Raw genomic sequence first — 21189 nt, 5'->3', positions numbered from 1 at the left:
CCAGTTCCAGCGTCAGTTCCAGTTCAGAGCTCCCACATTAGAAAGAGACAGCGGTCCTTAGAGATCCTACCAGTAACGAGGGCTGATGTGAAGAGGCAGCCGAAACTACAATCAATAAATGCATGGATGAGGAGATGGTGTGAAGAAGAGGGATTCCACTTCGTGAGGAACTGGACAATGTTTTGGGGTAAGAGCAAGCTCTTCAGGAGACATGGACTGCACCTGAGTGAGGCGGGAACTAGACTTCTAGCAAACAACGTCAGGAGAGGAATAGAACAGGCTTTAAACTAAGTAGAAGGGGAAAGCCGGCAGTCGACCAAGTGTCAATGATTTGGAAGAAGGTATCCTGCGAAGATACTAAGGGGGGAAAATGCTGGGAAGAGACAACGGGCAAAACACAGGAGTTGACTAACCCAGAAGAGGATAAAAGGATTGCAGCACAGGAGAAGAAAATAAAATTCGAAGCACAGCGAGAGGAAGTGAAGACCAAAAAAAATACCGGGACCTAAATTGCATATATACTAATGCAAGGATCCTAAGGAACAAAATGGGGGAAATAGAAGTCATGGTCAAAACTGAGAACATAGACATCATTGGGGTCTCTGAAACATGGTGGAATGAAGAAAACAAATGGGATGCAGCACTGCCGGGGTACAAACTCTATCGCCAGGACAGGTCAGGTCAAAAAAGGAGGATGAATAGTCCTATACATAAAAGAAAGCATACACTCGACCAGAGTGGATACAGTAACGACCAACAATTTGGAATCGCTATAGATTAAAATACCGGGAAGGAAAGGGCCCGAGATAAAGGTGAGACTGTACTATTGTCCACCTGGGCAAACCGAAGCTATCGATGTAGAAATGGAAGCCGAGATGAAGCGAGAATGCAAAAGCGGCAGCATGATTATTATGGGAGACTTCAACTATCCCGGGATAGACTGGAGTCTTGGAAGCTCAAAATGTGCCAGAGAGACAAGATTCCTTGAGACCATACAGGATTGCTTCATGGATCAACTTGTTAGAGAACCGACGAGAGGGAATGCCACTCTGGATCTAATCCTAAATGGGTTAAGAGGACCTGCGAAGGAAGTGGAAGTAGTGGGACCGTTGGGAAACAGCGATCACAATATGATCAAGTTCAAAGTTGAAGTAGGAATACCGAAGGGAAAGAGAACCATAGCGACAACTTTTAACTTCAAGAAAGGAAACTACAAAGCGATGATAGTAATGGTAAGGAAGAAACTTAGGAACACCTCAAAGATATGGCAGACTGTAGAGCAAGCCTGGTCTTTATTCAAGGACACGGTGATCGATGCGCAAAATTGACATATACCAAGATTCAGAAAAGGGTGCAAAAAGAATTGAACAAAAGACCTGGCGTGGATAACCAAAGAAGTGAAGAAAGCGATAGGTGATAAGAAGAACTCATTCAAGAAATGGAAAAAGGGCAAAACTGAGGAGGACTGGAAAAAGCACAGGAAGTATCAATAAGAATGACACCTTGTGGTTAGAAAAGCCAAAAGAGAATATGAATAAAGGATAGCCAAGGAAGCACAAAATTTCAACCGTTCTAAAGATATGTTAAAGGGAAGCAGTCGGCTAGGGAGGAGGTGGGACCGCTGGATGACGGAGACAGGAAGGGAGTGGTGAAGGAGGAGAAAGAAGTGGCAGAAAGACTAAACATTTTCTTTCGTCTGTATTTACAAAAGAGGAAACATCGAACATACCGGAACCTGAGCAAATCTTCAAAGGAACCCAAACAGATAAACTAACATCCATGGAAGTAAGCCTTGAAGACGTACACAGGCAGAAAAATTAAAAACTGACAAATCGCCGGGCCCAGACGGAATCCACCCAAGGGTTCTGAAAGAACTAAAGGAGGAAATAGCGGAACTACTACAGTAAGTTTGCAATCTATCCCTGAAAACAGGCGTGATCCCGGAGGATTGGAAGATAGCCAATGTTACGCCCATCTTTAAAAAGGGATCGAGAGGTGACCTGGGGAACTACACACCGGTGAGTCTGACCTCAGTTCTGGGGAAAATGGCGGAAGCGCTGATAAAAGACAGCATCAATGAGCATTTTGAAAGAAATAAACTTCTAACCACAAGCCAACATGGCTTCTGCAAGGGGAGATCGTGCCTAACGAACTTACTGCACTTCTTCGAAGGAATTAACAGACGGATGGGCAAAGGGGACCCCATAAACATCGTATATTTAGATTTCCAGAAAGCCTTTGACAAGGTATCCCATGAAAGCCTACTTTGGAAACTTTGGAAGGAGACGTACACAGATGGATCAGAAATTGGTTGGCGGGGAGGAAGCAGAGGGTAGGAGTGAAAGGCCACTACTCGGACTGGAGGAGGGTCATGAGTGGTGTTCCACAGGGTTCAGACCGCTGTTATTCAATATATTCAATGATATAGAAACAGGGACGAAGTGCGAAATGATAAAATTTGCAGACGACACCAAACTATTTAGTGCTGCTCGGGCTAAGGAGGACTGCGAAGAATTACAAAGGGACCTGAACAAGCTAGGGGAATGGGCGACGAGATGGCAGATGAAGTTCAATGTACAGAAATGTAAAGTATTGCATGTGGGAAGCAGAAACCCTAGGTACAGCTATACGATGGGAGGTATGTTATTGACTGAGAGTATCCAAGAACGGGACTTGGGGGTAATATTGGACAACACAATGAAGCCGTCGGCACAGTGCGCAGCAGCCGCTAAGAGAGCGAATAGAATGCTGGGTATAATCAAGAAGGGTATTACACCCAGAACAAAAGAAGTTATCCTGCTGTTGTATCGGGCGATGGTGCATCCGCATCTTGGGTACTGCGTCCAATACTGGTTGCCGTAGCATAAGAAGGATATGGTGATACTTGAGAGGGTTCAGAGGAGAGCGACACATTTGATAAAGGGTATAGAAAACCTTTCATACACTGAAAGACTGGAGAAACTGGGGCTCTTTTCCCTGGAGAAGAGGAGAATTAGAGGGGATATGATAGAGACTTACAAGATCATGAAGGGCATAGAGAAAGTGGAGAGGGACAGATTCTTCAAACTTTTGAAAACTACAAGAACGAGAGGGCATTCGGAAAAACTGAAAGGGGACAGATTCAAAATCAATGCTAGGAAGTTTTTCTTCACCCAGCGGGTGGTAGACACCTGGAATGAGCTTCCAGAGGGCGTGATAGGACAGAGTACGGTATTAGGGTTTAAGAAGGAATAGGATAATTTTATGAAGGAAAAGGGATAGAGGGGTATAGATAGAGGACTACTACACAGTGTAACCGGGACTGTGGTCTGAGCGAGACTCAACAGCGCCCCTCAGTGGTTACAAAACAATAGCACTAGCGTCTGACCCAGACTGGAGTCACCCTGCAGGCTTGGACTGACACCAATAGGAAAAACAAAAATAAAACCACAATCTTCTCAAAAAGGAAGTAAATAAAAATCTCAGGTTTATTCCTTCCAAAGCACCAAAGTCAGGATAATTATGAGTTCCACAGAACAGGTAAGTAGAACATCCAACTTCAAACAGTTCAAATTCAAAAGTAAGAGTAATAAACAGTTCAAACATAAATTTCCAAAGTGTTTTTTTCTTTTTCACACCTCTGAGGTTTGTGCTCACCTCAGCATTCAAATCAGCCTGCTCCTAAGCAGGATATTCAGTTCATCACAAAAAAAAAAAACAATAGGGTTTAAGGCACTGGATACCCTATTCTCAGTGCTTCAAAGTGAAGCCTCTGGCAGCCTTTCACTAAACTGCCAGGCAATGGAGAGTGCCTTAGGTTTGCTTTCAATTAGCTACAATATAGCCTACAAAAATTGCCCTCCCAGGTAACAGCAAACCTCTCCCAAAATAACAGACACTATCAGCTTCACAAAAAAAGGCAAAAACAGCAAAAGAAAAGCAAAGCAAAATCCCAAAAGGTTCAGCTTCAATAAACAGTCTCTCAAACAAAGCAAGCTGAAAACACACTCACAGTTTCTACCAATTAGGATCTGCAGTTGGTGGAAAGACCAACCTCCATGGCTTCCTCAGTAGGATTTGCTTCTTCAGGCAGGTTGTCAAGTTCCATTGGAAGATCCACATCAGAAAAAACTTCCTCCAGCATTTCACCAGCCTCCTGTACCTCCATGGGTGAGGCTGTATCGTCCCTGCTTGGCCCGAGGAGACTCTCAGGGAAGGAAAGGTCTCAACCTTCTCCCTAGCCTGCCTCTCTGCTTGTGCTCAGCAGCTGGTTTTTGTACTGCAGGGGCACGCCCTACTCTACCTGAGTCAGCAGACCTGCCTGTGGCTCTTGGGCTCCTCCTGTGGTGACCTAGATATGGCTCTTCCAGGAGATCCTGGGAGATTTCAGGCTCCCCCTGGTGGTTAACCTGCAAATCATCCCTATTTTTCCTAACACAACCCTTGTCCATTCCCTTCCGGGTTTTACTCTGTGTCTTAGGAGGAACTTTAACTGGAACCAGGTCAGGCACGATGTCTGTCTGGTTACAACAGGTTCTGGACCTGTTGGGCCGCCACACGAGCGGACTGCTGGGCACGATGGACCTCTGGTCTGACCCAGCAGAGGCACTTCTTATGTTCTTATAGTGTGCACCCTATATTTTTTAGGAACATTATTAGTCATTCTCAAAATACCTTTTACGTAATTTTTTGGGGAAAAACATTGAAGAGACTGATGCCTACTTCCCCATCCCCTCCCCTTGTCTTGCCCCCTCTCACATCCCCTCAAGGCCTTCCCAGGCCTCCCCCTCCCCCCACCCCCACAGGAGCCTAGCTTCTGCTTCCTTAGAAGCAATATCGGAGTCCCAATCTCCACTGCTGGCTTCCACTACAGGTGCTACCTTGTGGAACTGAGGACACCTTAAGGGCTCTCTGGAGGGCTAGGACATCTCTCCCAGTAAGGGGGGCATTTGACGTCAAGTGCTGCTAATGCTGGTGGTGCAGTACCTCTCTGTTTAGGCACAGTGGCAGACGTGGAGGCTGTAGTCTTCTGCTGATCAGATGCCTGGGATGGCTGAAGATTGCTGATGAGTGTCTGGATGTCCTAGCATAGCCCAGGATTTCATCAATTATGGCTGTGTTGGTTTTCAGCACCTGTCGCTGTACAGCCATCTGTTCCCTCTGAAGTTCCAACTCCTCCCGCAGGAGCTGTAACTTTTGTTGCCTGTAATCACCCAGGGAGATATTATGTCCCAGGAGCTTCTAGGCAAGGCAGATAAGCTGCCTCCACTGGTGCTGGGGTCCCCTCCGCAGAAGATGTCGCCCTCCATCACTGATCATTAAACATCTACTTTAACCCACCAGTTGGTTCTTGTGTTTATTCTAAGCAACGATTTTCTTCTATAAAACTATCCACTCTAACTCCTACTCTCATCCTACCTAGAAAGATTCTCTATTCTCCTACTCTACCAATTCGGCTTCAGACCCAACTTCAGCACCGAATCCCTATTAGCCTCACTAATCTCTAAGGTACAACAAGTTCATTCTCGCAACAAATTCGCTGTACTTCTACAATTCGACCTCTCCGCAGCTTTCGACGTCGTCCATCATGATATCTTAATCTTCCAACTCTCTGAAATAGGCATAAGTTCCACAGTCCTAGACTGGTTCTCAAAATTCCTACGCTTACGCTCCTACACCGTTAACATAAACGGTACCTCATCCCCTCCTTGAAAGCCGATATGTGGAGTCCCGCAAGGCTCACCCCTCTCTCCTATCCTTTTCAATATTTACATATCTTCTCTGAAACTTCTTCACCTATCCCCCCTGGAAACTCTCTACACCTATGCTGACGATATCCTCATCCTCCTCGAGACCGACTCGAACCTCACTAATCTCGCTGAGAACATATCCGCATGTATAATGAACCTCCATTCCTGGGCACATTCTATACAAATGAAATTGAATGAGTCCAAAACAAAATTACTTTGGCTCGGCCCAATATTAGATCATTTACCCACCTCCATCCCATTATATTCCGGCTCCACTCTTCAGCTTGAGTTTTCAAGCAAAGTCCTTGGCATCATCATAGACTCCTCTCTCTCCTTCAATGAACACCTCAACTTCTTGGTAAAAAAAATGCTTCTTTAGTCTTCATATGCTGAGGAAAGTGAGATCGTATTTTCATCATTCTCACTTCATCGTCCTTGTTCAATCCACCATCCTCTCTAGACTGGATTATTGCAACTCCATCTATTTAAACCTAACTAAAAAAAAACTCCATAGACTTCAGCTAATCCAGAACACCGCGGCTAAGCTTATTTTCGCAAAAGGCAAGTTCGACCACGTCTCCCCACTCCTGTCCAAACTTCACTGGCTCCCAGTTCACTCCAGAGTCCTCTTTAAATGTGCCTGTTTAGCCTTTAAGATCCTACATGGCATCCTCCCTCCCGTTATCCCACTCTTCTGGAATTCCTCTAACCCTAATTCCACTAGATCCTCCCAAAAACTGAAACTATCATTCCCCTCTACAAAAGGTATATCCCGCGTAGGAAAACTAGGATCATCCCTCCCCTTTAGAACCACAGAACTCTGGAATAACCTCACATCCCCGCTCAGAGTTTCAAGTTCCCTCCAATCCTTCCACAAACACCTGAAAACTTGGCTCTTTTAAAAAATCTAACACTTCCCGCTTTTTGGTTCCCTGTCCCTCTTTATCTTCCTAGCTCCTTTCCTATAACCCTTCATTGTAGCTCCTTTTCAACTTAACCCTGTAAACCGTGCCGAGCTCTACACTTGTGGAGATGGCGCGGTATACAAACCTAAGGTTTAGTTTAGTTTAGTTTAAAAAAAGCCTTAGAGATACAGCTTCTGACCCAACAGGGACTCAAAGTGATATCATCACATTGATCCCGTTTCAGTCATAGGCAAAACCCCCATTGATTTCTTTTCTTATTTATATATATATTTTGCTTAATATTTTACCAACTTTTTATTTCCTATTCTAATAATTGTGCATATTCATACAGTCTATAGGCCATGCATTGATTTAAGGAACAGAGCTGGTGTTCATTAACTACAGTCCTCTGTTTAGGTGAAAAACACTCAATCCAAGAACAGCAGTTCAGCCACCAATAACACACCTTCTTCAATTTCTATTAGTATAGCAAACCAGAGAGAAGAGAAAAAAAAATTATCTTCAAGTCTTTGTTTCAATTCAAATAAACTGTTTCATCTCATCTCTTGGTAGCAAACATATATCGCTATAAAAACTGTATTGCCCTCAGATATTACAAGGGGGCTTGAATATGGACGATCGATGGGAAAATAAAAGAACAAGATAAAGAAATTAACCAACTGAAACATGAGATTGGTGACTCGAAATCTTCTTTAGAGAATATAAAACAAGAATTAAAATCTTCAAGACAAATACAAGAGACACTAATGAAAGATAACACTAATCTAATCTAAGAAAATTGGAGACACTTAAAAACTTTTCATAGAAAAATAATCTTAGATTGATCAATTTCCCTAGGGTTACATTGGTAATGTTAGGGAAATGTTAAAACAATATTTGATAGAGATATTGGAAGTTCCTGAGGCTTCTTTGCCCCCATTTACCCAAGCTTATTATCTGCCATAGAAAGTACAGAACCAGCAGCAGGAAAAAAAAATCAAGAATCAATTAACATTTCATCCCTATTGGAGGTATCGAATAAGGAACTAGCTATACCTGCAACATTGCTGGTGACTGTAGCTCTTACGCCTGATAAAAACTGGCTTCTGAGACTTTTCTTTAAAAATAAAAAGGGATTTCTGGGTCTTAAAATACAAATGTTTCCGGACTTGGCACAAGGTACACAAAGACGTAGACGAGAATTTCTTCAGTTAAAGCCTGGTGTAATAGCTTTAGGGGTGACTTTTTACCTACGTCACCCTTGCAAATGCATAATATATTATAATTTGCAAAAATATGTTTTCTTTGAGCTATTCCAACTGACAACATTCCTATTGTTATTGCGACTGGACAAGGAGAAAGTATGAGGGCTATGTGGAGTAATGATCTTTTAAAAATCCTGTGTTTTAGGGTAGCCAGTGAACTGGTATAGAGCCTGCATTTCTGTTTAAAATCCTGTGTTTTGGGGTAGCCACAGAACTAGTATAGAGCCTGAATTTCTGTTTAAAATCCTGTATTTTGGGGTAGCCACTGAAATGGTATAGAGCCAGTATTTCTGACCTACTAGTTTTCAGCCATTGTGTCTGCTGATTAGGTGTAAAAGGGAGGGACTCTGATTTACTACTAAGGTTAACTGCATTATCTTTGAGACAGTGCTGTGAACAAGACTGCCCTGTGAACTTCTAAAAGCTAAGTTTCTTAGAATTTCATATTCTGCTCTTTTAACTGTTTTTCAGCATTATATCTGCTTAATTTCTCTTTTCCTCTTCCCTTTTTCTTACTTAAAAAAACAACACCCCCCCCCCAAAAAAAAAAATAAACCCTTCTCGGTCCTCTGTTAAATTGTATTTCCTCTTCATAGGAATAAGATATTGGAAGTTTCCTTAGGCTTCTTTGCCCCCATGTACCCAAGCTTATAGTCCCACCCCAGGGATCACTGCTCATATATAGAGACCCAAATAATCAGGACTACTCAAATCAAGTCACTTCACAACCAATCAAGATTACCTTTATTCTATGCAATCACTATGGTGCTTTAATTCCAAGACACACTATTTGGCTTGGCCCATCTGTCTTCAACTTGCTAGTATTAAGGAGGAGCTCTGCAAACTTAAATAGGAATTGAATACAATTAAAGCAGCTTATAAGAACATAAGCAATGCCTCCGCTGGATCAGACCTGAGGTCCATCGCGCCCAGCAGTCCGCTCACGCAGCGGCCCAACAAGTCCAGGACCTGTGCAGTAAATCTCCATCTATACCCCTCTATCCCTTTTTCCAGCAGGAAATTGTCCAATCCTTTCTTAAACCCCAGTACCGTACTCTGCCCTATAACGTCCTCTGGAAGCGCATTCCAGGTGTCCACCACACATTGGGTAAAGAAGAACTTCCTAGCATTCGTTTTGAATCTGTCCCCTTTCAACTTTTCCGAATGCCCTCTTGTTCTTTTATTTTTTGAAAGTTTGAAGAATCTGCCCCTCTCTACTCTCTCTATGCCCTTCATGATCTTGTAAGTCTCTATCATATCCCCTCTAAGTCTCCTCTTCTCCAGGGAAAAGAGACCCAGTTTCTCCAATCTCTCAGCGTATGAAAGGCTTTCCATCCCCTTAATCAGTCGTGTCGCTCTTCTCTGAACTCTCTCGAGTAACGCCATATCCTTCTTAAGGTACGGTGACCAATACTGGACGCAGTACTCAAGATGCGGATGCACCATTGCCCGGTACAGCGGCAGGATAACTTCTTTCGTTCTGGTAGTAATACCCTTCTTGATTATATCTAGCATTCGATTCGCTCTCTTAGCGGTCGCTGCGCACTGTGCCGTCAGCTTCATTGTAATGTCCACCATTACCCCCAAGTCCCTTTCTTGGATACTCTCAGTCAATAACATCCCTCCCATCGTATAATTGTACCTCGGGTTTCTGCTTCCCACATGCAATACTTTACACTTCTCAACATTGAACTTCATCTGCCATCTCTCTGCCCATTCCCCTAGTTTGTCCAAGTCCCTTTGCAATTCTTCACAGTCCTCTTTTGTCCGAGCTTGCATCACTCTACAAAATCATAACAACTTACCACCTCTACCTCAAAGAATAAAATGGCCCGGGAATAAATGGGTCACAGTAGGCTCAGGAAGACTGCGACATGTAACACAGAAACATTCACCTTCACAAATATTACCTCTACAGAATTCCTTCGCTCCACTAGTGCACTGCGATACTCAAGAAAATAGAAGGGAGGTGGGCCTGGAACCAATGAAGGTAAGAGAACAAGCGCACCCTAAGCACAAATAAAAAAGCCAAAGACAGAAAACTATTACTGTTGGAGGATTCCATCATCAGAGGCATTAACCTTGGAACACAAGGCGAGGAGACCAAAATAGTGAAATGTCTTCCAGGATCCTTAGCTACCAGGAGTTCCAGGCAAATATTGACTATAATTAAGGAAGAAACTAAGGATTTTAACATTGATGTTGTTATCCATCTGGGAACAAATGACCTGGTCAACAACTCCACAGCAGTGGCATACCAAGGGGGGGTGGGGGGGGCGGTCCACCCCGGGTGCATGGCCCAATGGGATGCACAGCTGGCCACTCACCGGGGAATAGGCTGCTGCCGGAGAAAGGCTGCCATTGCAATCATCAGGAAAAAAGTTGGCGCCGAGTTCTCCTTCCCTGCTTCTCTTCCCCGCGAGCCGACCAACTCTAGCCGTCCGACGTCAATTGTGACATCAGAGAGGACGTTCTGGACCAGCCAATCGCTGCCTGGCTGGCCCGGAACGTCCTCTCTGACATTAGAATCGACGTTGGGCAGTGAGAGTTGGTTGGCCCGCGGGGAATAGAAGCAGGGCGAACTCGGCGCCGGCCTGTTTCCGATGGCTAGTGGCAGCCTTTCCCTGGCGGCGGTGGCAGCAGCATGTTTCCCAATTGCGGTGGCATGCGGGAGGGCAGGGAGAAAGAAAGAAAGGGTGGGAGACAGGGAGCCAGAAAGAAGGAAAGGGGGGGACAGGGATCCAGAAAGAAAGAAAGGGGGCAAGGTGAAAGAAAGAAAAAAATGGGGCACTGAAAGAGAGAGACATACATAGAGAAAGAAAGGGGGCATGGAGAGAGAAAGAAAGAAGGGGGCAGGTGAAAGAAAGAAAGAAAGAAATGGGGCACGAAGAAAGAGAGAAAGACAGACATACAGAAAGAAAGGGGGCATGGAGAGAGAAAGAAAGAAGGGGACAGGATGAAACAAAGAAAAAGTTGGGGGAGGGAATGAGGTCTGGAGGAGAGGAAGCATACAGGAGGCTGAAAGAAGGGAAGAAATATTGGATGCACAGTCAGAAGAATAAAGTGCAATCAGAAAATGATGAAATTATCAAACAAAGGTAGAAAAAATGATTTTATTTTCAATTTAGTGATCAAAATGTGTCCGTTTTGAGAATTTATATATGATGTCTATATTTTGCACTATGGCCCCCTTTTACTAAACCGCAATAGCAGTTTTTAGCGCAGAGAGCCTATGAGTGTGGGGCATTCAGCGAAGCTCCCTGTGCTAAAAAACGCTATCGCAGTTTAGTAAAAAGGTAGGGGATATATTTGTCTATTTTTGTATACATTGCATAAAGTCATCTGCCTTGACCTCTGAAAACCCGCAGAATATAAATGATAATTAACATTTTCTCTGCGTACAGTGTGCTTTGTGTTTTTAAAATTTTATTGTTGGTAGGTCATTTTGACTTGGCCACGAAGGTAAGGGGGAGGGAGGGGAGCTGCTGAAAGACATCTAGTAATCCTTTCAGGCTTGACTGTGCAGGGAATTATTTTTGTAAAATCATGTTTTGTTATGTGACTTGCATTATTTAGACTTTAATTTCTATGAATGAATAGAATGAAAATGATATAAAATTACTTGCTTGTTTTTATGTGCATGCACTGAAGGAAAGAGGAGAGAGAGTGGGCTGAGGACGCTGAAGGGAAATGGGGAAGAGAGAGTTGGGAGAAGACGCTGATTTATAAATTGACAATTGTACAGAATATTGTTTCTTTTTATACTTTAATGTAATAAGTTCAATATAAAACAATTCAAGGCTTGTGTGGATGGAATCAGGTGGTTTGTGGGGATGAGGACCAAGCTTACGGGGATTAGTCCAATAAAATGGTATTTTCTTATTTCTCATTATTTGTTTTATTTTTATTTGTTAATTTGTAAAGTGGTGATTGTTATGTATCAGTTTTTTCAAATTTACATCTACTGTCTTTATATTTTGCACAGTATTAGAGGACATGTATTACTGTTTTTGTGGTGTTGTGGTGTTGCATTGTATGCAGAGTCTGGTTTCTTGGCAGTTCAGTTTAACTTTTTGTCTACATATTTTTAGTTTGTGATTATTCCTTATTGGGCGAAGGTGTATCTGTCTGTGTGTATGAAAGGGACATGGCTTTCTGATAGCATCGACTGTACAAGATCAATTGACTGTGCAGGATCTGGTTTGTTTAATTTTACAATGTATGTGTTGGTGTTCTAGTGCTCACTGCAGTGTTTAAGATGCTGCCTTTTCCTAGGTACACTGTTGTGCGATATGTAGAGTGTTACTAAAAATCATATTTTTCATATAGATGTGGGGGTGTCAAAAAATGATGGGCCCTGGGTGTCACATATGCTAGGTATGCCACTCATCCACAGAAAACTTTTTGGGAGCTTGGTGAGGGCTTGAAACCTTTTGTAAAGACTTTAGCTTTTTTTGAAATACTGCCTGTATATGGAAAGGGAGAGCAAAGAGTAAAAAACGCAGATGAGTTTAATAGATGGTTCAAAGCCTGGTATCATCAAGAAGGCTTTAGGTACATAGCAGGATGGGGAAATACAAGAAGCTATATTGCACTGATAGGCTATATATTACTATAGCAGGATAAAAGAAACCTTGCGGAGAAATTTAGACAATATGTTTCTAGGCATTTAAACTAGAAGGTGGGGGTGGTGTATGTATGAAGGACAATTATAGAGACCATACCCGGCAAAAGAAAAGATGTGATGGTAATAAAGATTGCAACGTAAACAATATCAGCAACTCATTTCTTAGCATTGCAATAGAAAGTGAAACGAAACAAAACAAAAAAGAAAATTACCGCTGAAAAATAGCTGGAAAGCAATCACCACAAATGCTCAAAGTTCATGATCTGCAAGTCCTGATGTTAGAGGCAGATCTGTGTATTGTCGCTATCACAAAGACATGGTTCAGTGAATCCCGTGGATGGGATGTAAACATACCGGGATATAATCTTTTTAGGAAGAACAGAGATGGTAAAAAAGGTGGAGGAGTAGCTCTCTATGTAAAGATCGATATCCAAGCAAACAAAATGCAAGGGATCTGGGGAGAGGAAGAAGTGATATGGATTGCTCTGAAAAGAGAAGATGGAACTTCTATTTACGTGGGTGTAGTCTACAGACCTCCCACTCAATCGCAACAAATTGATAAGGATCTGATTGTGGATATCCAAAAGTTTGGAAGGAAAGAGGTGGTGCTGCTGTTGGGAGATTTCAACCTGCCGGATGCAGACTGGAATGTTCTGTCTGCAGAATCGGAAAGAAGTAGGGAGATTGTGGATGCCTTTCAAGAGGCTCTGCTCAGACAAATGGTGATGGAACCCATGAGGAAAAATGTGATATTGGATCTGGTCCTCACAAATGGAAAGAGCATCTCTAATGTTCGAGTGGGTGCTCACCTAGGAAGTAGCGATCAAACAGTTGGTTTGATATAATGGTTAAAGTGGAGAGCGGCCGCACGATATTTAAAGTTCAGGATTTCAAATGTATGGACTTTAATGAAATGGGAGAGTACCTGAAGAAAGAGCTGTTAGAATGGGAGGACATAAGAGAAGTGGAAAGACAGTGGTCTAAGCTGAAATGAATGATAAAAATGGCTACGGACCTTTATGTGAAGAAAATAAATAAAACGAGAGAAAAAGGAAACCGATATGGTTCTCCAAACTAGTGGTGGAGAAAATAAAGGTGAAAGAGTTGGCATTCGTGAAATATAAAAAAAAAGAAGAGGAGTGCAGAAAGGACTACTGGGTGAAACTGAAAGAAGCCAAGAGAGAGATACTTCTGGCGAAAGCGCAGGGGGAACAAATGGCTAAAAATGTAAAAAAAGGGAGACAAAATTTTTTTCAGATATATTAATGAAAGTAGGAAGATGAAAAATGGAATTGCTAAACTAAAAATGCTGGGAACCGATATATGGAGAATGATGAGGAAAAAGCAAATGTGCTAAACAAATCCTTCTATTCTGTGTTCACAGAAGAAAATCCTGGAGAAGGATTGAGATTGTCTGGCAAAGTTACAAGAGAAAATGGAGTAGTATTTATGAGGAACTTGAAAAACTGAAAGTGGAAAAAGCGATGGGACCAGATGGGATCCATCCCAAGATACTGAGGGAGCTCAGAGAGGTTCTGGCGGGTCCTATTAAAGACTTGTTCAACAAATCTTGGATACGGGAGTGGTTCCCGGGGATTGGATGAGAGCAGATTTAGTCCCTATTCACAAAAGTGGTCACAGGGTGAAGCGGTAAACTACAGGTCGGTGAGCCTCACTTCGATTGTTGGAAAAATAATGGAAGTGTTGTTGAAAGAAAGGATAGTGTACTTCCTTGAATCTAATGGGTTACAGGATCCGAGGCAACATGGCTTTACAAAAGGTAAATCGTGCCAAACAAACCTGATTTAATTTTTTAATTGGGTGACCGGAGAGCTGGATCGAGGACATATGCTAGATGTAATTTACTTAGATTTCAGCAAAGCCTTTGATTCGGTTCCTCATAGGAGGCTATTGAACAAACTTGAAAGGCTGAAGTTAGGACCCAAAGTGGTGAACTGGGTTAGAAACTGGCTGTCAGACAGATGCCAGAGGGTGGTGGTTAATGGAAGTCGCTTGGAGGAAGGAAAGGTGAGTAATAGAGTCCCTCAGGGTTTGGTGCTGGGGCTGATCCTGTTCAATATGTTTATGAGTGACATTTCTGAAGGGTTAGAAGGAAAAGTGTGCCTTTTTGCAGATGATACCAAGATTTGTAACAGAGTAGACACCGAAGATGGAGTGGAAAATATGAAAAAGGATCTGCAAAAGTTAGAGGAATGGTCTAATGCCTGGCAACTAAAATTCAATGCAAAGAAATGCAGAGTAATGCATTTGGGGATTAATAATAGAAAGGAACCATATATGCTGGGAGGTGAGAAGCTGATATGCACGGACGGTGAGAGGGACCTTGGGGTGATAGTGTCCGAAGATCTAAAGGCAAATAAAACAGTGTGACAAGGCGGTGGCTGCTGCCAGAAGGATGCTGGGCTGTATAAAGATAGGCATAGCCAGTAGAAGGAAGAAGGTATTGATGCTCCTGTACAGGTCATTGGTGAGGCCCCACTTGGAGTATTGTGTTCAGTTTTGGAGAAAGTATCTGGCGAAGGACGTAAGAAGACTTGAAGCAGTCCAGAGGAGGGTGACAAAAATGATAGGACACTTGCGCCAGAAGACATATGAGGAGAGACTGAAAGCCCTGAATATGTATACCCTAGATAGTATACCCTAGATTTTAAACAACTGCTGCTAAGAAGAGAAAAGCGCTGGATTTTTGCTTTACAATCTTGTGTACCCATTGGACTTAATAGTGGTGTGGAATGGAGAGCGTGTTTTTAATCCATTCTATTTGAAGCATTTTTTAATTATTGTGATGTCATCGCGCTGGTCCCGTGATGACGTTGGAAGCTTTAAGTCAGTGAACCCTGAGAGACTATTTTACAATAGGAGGTGAAGCTTGTTAACTTATGCTGTGAGCTGAGCCTGGCTCAGGCTCCACTGTGCTGGTTGTTTCCTGCTTCTATACCCCAGCATTATGATGAAGATTACTATGAGCACCATTTTATCAAAGATAAGTGTGATGTGATTTTGATAATCTATAAAAGCAATTGAAGTTTGTATTATATTTTCCCACTTATCTTGGAGTTTTTTGACCAAGAGTGGCTTGTCTATTTGGGCAGTGTTTTGTACCCTTTTAGACACTGACGTCTTTTCTCCATTTATTGTGCATGAATGTCAGTAGTTCTGGGTAAATACTTGGATGTAGTTTATGAATATTGAGTTTTTGACATCCTTTCTTGTGTGGGAGTTTTTTTTAATAAAAATTATCCTAGAGGGTATGCATACCCTTGAAGGGTATTAAAGTAGAACAAAATATTTTCCAGAAAAAGGAAAATGGTAAAACCAGAGGACATAATTTGAGGTTGAGGGGTTGTAGATTCAAGAGCAATGTTAGGAAATTCTACTTTATGGAGAGGGTGGTGGATGCCTGGAATGTGCTCCCGAGAGAGGTGGTGGGAGGAAAATGGTGACTGAGTTCAAAGAAGCATGGGATGAACACAGAGGATCTAAAATCAGAAAATAATATTAAATGTTGAACTAAGGCCAGTACTGGGCAGACTTGCAAGGTCTGTGTCTGTTGTGACATTATTATCCCCAAGGATGACCCTGTCAAGATTAGGATAGGGGTTAAGCCAACTTCCCTAGCCAGGAATCCAGAAGCAGGTACATAAGAACATAAGCAATGCCTCCGCTGGGTCAGACCTGAGATCCATCGTGCCCAGCAGTCTGCTCACGCGGCAGCCCAACAGGTCCAGGATCTGTGCAGTAATCCTCTATCTATACCCCTCTATCCCTTTTCCCAGCAGGAAATTGTCCAATCCTTTCTTGAACCCCAGTACCGTACTCTGCCCTCTGGAAGCGCATTCCAAGTGTCCACCACACGTTGGGTAAAGAAAAACTTCCTAGCATTCGTTTTGAATCTGTCCCCTTTCAACTTTTTCGAATGCCCTCTTGTTCTCCTATTTTTCGAAAGTTTGAAGAATTTGTCCCTCTCTACTTTCTCTATGCCCTTCATGATCTTGTAAGTCTCTATCATATCCCCTCTAAGTCTCCTCTTCTCCAGGGAAAAGAGTTCCAGTTTCTCCAGTCTCTCAGCATATGAAAGGTTTTCCATACCTTTTATCAGACATATCGCTCTCCTCTGAACCCTCTCGAGTAATGCCATATCCTTCTTAAGGTACAGCGATCAATATTGGATGCAGTACTCCAGATGCGATGCACCATCGCCCGATACAACGGCAGGATAACTTCTTTGGTTCTGGTAGTAATACCCTTCTTGATTATACCTAGCATTCTATTCGCTCTCTTAAGTGGCCGCTGTGCACTGTGCCGTCGGCTTCATTGTCATGTCCACCATTACCCCCCTTTCTTGGGTATTCTCCTTCAATAACATCCCTCCCATCGTATAGCTGTACCTCTGGTTTCTGCTTCCCACATGTAGTACTTTACATTTCTCAACGTTGAACTTCATCTGCCATCTCGTCGCCCATTCCCATAGTTTGTTCAAGTCCCTTTGCAATTCTTCGCAGTCCTCTTTAGTTCGAGCTCCACTAAATAGTTTGGTGTCGTTCACAAATTTTATTATCTCACACTTCGTCTCTGTTTCTAGATCATTTATAAATATATTAAATAGCAGCAGCCCAAGCACCGAGCCCTGCGGGACCCACTCGTCACCCTCCTGCAGTCCAAATAGTGGCCCTTCACTCCTACCCTCTGTTTCCTACCCTCCAACCAGTTTCTGATCCATCTATGTACGTCTCCTTCCACCCCATGGTTCTTCAGTTTCCGAAGTAGGCGTTCATGGGGTACCTTGTCAAAGGCTTTTTGGAAATCTAGATATATGATGTCTATGGGGTCTCCTCTGTCCATCCGTTTGTTAATTCCTTCAAAGAAGTGCAATAATTTCGTTAGGCATGATCTCCCCTTGCAGAAAACATGTTGGCTGGTTATCAGAAGTTTGTTTCTTTCAAAATGTTCATCAATCTTGTCTTTTATCAGTGCTTCCGCCATTTTCCCCGGAACGGAGGTCAGACTCACCGTTCTGTAGTTTCCCGGGTCACCTCTTGATCCCTTTTTAAAGATGGGCTTAACGTTGGCTATCTTCCAATCCTCCGGGATCATGCCTGTTTTCAGGGATAGATTGCAAATTTGCTGCAGTAGTTCCGCTATCTCCTCCTTTATTTCCTTCAGAACCCTTGGATGGATTCCGTCCGAACCTGGGGATTTGTCAGTTTTTATTTTTTCTAGCTGCCTGCGTACGTCTTCAAGGCTCACTTCCATAGATGTTAATTTTTCTGCTTGATCTCCATTGAAGATTTGCTCGGGTTTCGGTATGTTGGATGTGTCTTCATTTGTAAATACAGACAAAAAGAACACGTTAAGTCTTTCTGCTACTTCTTTATCCTCCTTCACCCCTCCCTTCTTGTCTCCATCGTCCAGAAGTCCCACCTCCTCCCTAGCCGGCTGCTTTCTTTTAACATATCTAAAGAACGGTTTTAAATTTCGTGCTTCCCTGACTAGCCTCTCTTCATACTCTCTTTTGGCTTTTCGAACCACACGGTGACATTCTTTTTGATACTTCCTGTGCTCTTTCCAGTTCCCCTCAGTTTTGTCCTGAGGTAGATCCTGAGGTAGATGATGGGGCTGCCTATCCTGAGGACAATGAATCTGATGCAGAGCCTGTCAGAAAAACAAACTCCCTTAGGAAATACAACCAGCTCCCAGAACTGCTCTACAGAACTGAGAGGGAGCTAGAGAACCTCCAAAGCAGTACCTCAGCCACGTAGGACAGGGAGTGGCTCTTCTCCCTTAAAGCAACTCTCAAAGAGTCTGAGAGGGACAGATCAGGAGGGCCTGGTAAAAAGAATTCTGGCCAGGCAAGGGCAAGCTCCCAAACCAGAACCCATGGATTGGGAAAGTCCTGTAACACAGGACATGGCAGAGCAAGAGGTTCCAGAGGAAGAAATGGAAGTAACAGAGTTTGTAATGCCTGGAGTGGAATCCCTGGAACCCATGGATGTGAGTGTGGCAGTTTCCTGCCCATGAATTATTCTTTTGTGTTAAGGAAGTTTTCCTTAAAGAATTTTGTTGGGACCATTTTTGAAAGAATGTTTGAAAAGTGGTTTTTTTTGTTGCACAGTAGCGGGGGCTGAGCTAGAAGCAGTATTGAACCTGTGCATAACACTGATTAAGCTACTCTGCACCAGCTGGGACAGAGCTTTGTGAGAAGCTGGTGTTGGTTCCGGAGAAAACTGAGAGCTTGCAGGATTAGGGTTGGGTTCACGGAAGAACTCGGGTTGGGGAATTTTGTGGGTGCTTGTGCAAAGCCTTTTGTGAAAGTGAACTCGGCAATCCTGTTCCTGGAACACCAGGACTGGAGTGCTATATAGTGCTAAAGTTTTGTTTTGCTTGTTTAAAAAACAAGGACCTGGTGAAGACCGGGACTAAGATAAACAGAAGTCCAGAGATCCTTGGAGTATAATGAACTGATGACTGAGTTTTGCATTCCCTGAAAGAATACTTAAAGACTGTGCTAAACTCAAAACTTAATGATACTTACCTGGAACAGGATATTTTTGTTTTGATTTCTTTTTGGCTAATTGAGCTTCCAAGAACCTTGGGGGAAATATTGTCTATTTCCATTTTCCTACTGCCAACAGAAAGACAGTCTTATTAGTATTAATTCAAGAAAAAACAAAGAATTTGCAGTATGCAGAGTATCTGACGTTGGTTTATTATCATTAATACACCAGTGAACTGGAGTACTATGTAGGGTCTTCCCTCTTTGGGGAGCCATGTCAGGGTCGTGCTGCCACCATTCGGCGGACCCTGCATTGTCCTTTCGGGCCCGACTGGGTGACACTGTATATAGCTGTTTGGGGGAGGATGGGCTAGAGAGGGCTTCAATGGCTGAGAGGGTGTAGATGGGCTGGAGTAGGTTTTGACAGAGATTTCGGCAGTTGGAACCCAAGCACAGTACCGGGTAGAGCTTTGGATTCTTGCCAAGAAATAGCTAAGAAGAAAAAATTAAAAAAATTTAAATTGAATCAGGTTGGGCAGACTGGATAGACCATTCAGGTCTTTTTCTGCCATCATCTACTATGTTATTATGATTGATGCCTTAAACTCAGTTAAACGACTTTATGTTATTTTCTTTGTTTGTCCGCAAGATTTACATTTTGGATCTTATTATTTGAGAACTTGAGCTAATTTAAGTAATAATTTATGTTTCTTATTTTCCATTTACCTATATAGTTTAGCGGTATATAAGAAATAAATTACATTACATTACATTTTCATGTGTTAAATTGCTTTCTGTACAAGTTTAATCTTGGTATGTAATGTGAAAATCTATCTATCTATCTATCTATCTAACTATCTATCTATATATATATATAAAAGAAGCTGGTTGACGGACAGACACCAGAGGTGGTGGCTAATGGAATTTGCTCGGAGGAGGGAAAGATGGCCAGTGGAGTGCCTCAAGGATCGGTGCTGGGACCGATTCTGTTTAATATGTTTGTGAGTGACATTGCTGAGGGGTTAGAAGGTAAGGTTAGCCTTATTGCAGATGATACCAAGATTTGTAACAGAATGGACATCCCGGCGGGAGTGGAAAACATGAAAAAGGATCTGCAAAAGTTAGAATAATGGTCTAACGTCTGGCAACTAAAATTCAGTGTGAAGAAGTGCAGAGTGATGCATTTGGTGGGTAGAAATCTGAGGGAACCGTATGTGCTGGGAGGTGATAGGTTGATAAGCACTGACGGAGAGAGGGACCTTGGAGTGATTATGTCTGAGGATCTAAAGCAGGGGTGCCCAAAAAGTCGATCGTGATCGACTGGTCGATCACTAAGGCAATGCAAGTCGATTGCGGAACCATGTGGTTTCTCTTCTCTTTTTTTCCCCTCCTGACCGGTGTGCAATTAATCTGCCTCGTGGAGAACGCTGGCTAATCGTAATTCCTTTCATGTCGGAGAGGAAGTTCCGGGCCAGCTATGCAGCAATTGGCTGACCTGGAACTTCCTCTCAGACATCAGAATTGACATTGGGAAGAAGGTTTCTGGGCGGCAAGAAGAAGGAGCAGTGGCGTCGGGCAGACGGGGGTTTGAATCGGTGCCGGAGGAAGGGAAGAAGGGAGGCTGGCAGGCAGCGGCTGTGGAAGCGGTCTGGGACAGGAGGTTGAATCAGGCACTGGAGGGAGGTTAGGAGGGAGGCAGGCGTGGCAGGGAGTGAGATAGGCAGGCAGGCTTTGGCGCAGAGGGGGGAGGCAAGCAGGCTTTGGCACGGCAGGCAGGCTGGCTTCGGGGGAAGGGGTGGGACAAACGCTGGAAGGCAGTGAGGGGGACATAGGAAGGAGGCATTGAGGATACTAAGGGTATAGGAAAGGGCACTAAGGACATAGGAAGGAGGCACTGGGGGCATTAAGAACATAGGAAGGAGGCACTGGGGGCACTAAGGACATGGGAAGGAGGCACTGAGAGCACTAAGGATATAGGAAAGAGGCACTGGAGGCACTAAGGACATGGGAAGGGGCACTAAGGACATGGGAAGGGGCACTAAGGACATAGGAAGGAGGCACTGGGGGCACTAAGGACATGGGAAGGGGCACTAAGAACTTGGGAAGGGGCATTAAGGACATAGGAAGGACCACTAGGGGCACTAAGGAC

General features: G+C 43.4%; 1 protein-coding gene across 1 annotated transcript in view; it reads right to left on the bottom strand.

Moving 5' to 3' along the window:
• LOC117357267 (eukaryotic translation initiation factor 3 subunit E-like) overlaps positions 1–21189 on the bottom strand; it is a 104250-nt gene that overhangs the window by 9832 nt on the left and 73229 nt on the right. The window contains exon 2 of the mRNA XM_033937639.1: positions 4992–5182. Within this exon, the coding sequence (XP_033793530.1) occupies positions 4992–5182 (191 nt within the window). The remainder of the gene's footprint in view (positions 1–4991; positions 5183–21189) is intronic.

The sequence above is a fragment of the Geotrypetes seraphini genome, chromosome 3 (assembly GCF_902459505.1).
Source record: "Geotrypetes seraphini chromosome 3, aGeoSer1.1, whole genome shotgun sequence".
Lineage (NCBI taxonomy): Eukaryota > Metazoa > Chordata > Amphibia > Gymnophiona > Dermophiidae > Geotrypetes > Geotrypetes seraphini.
Note: the sequence above shows the minus strand (reverse complement) of the source record. Positions and strands in the feature narration are given on the sequence as shown.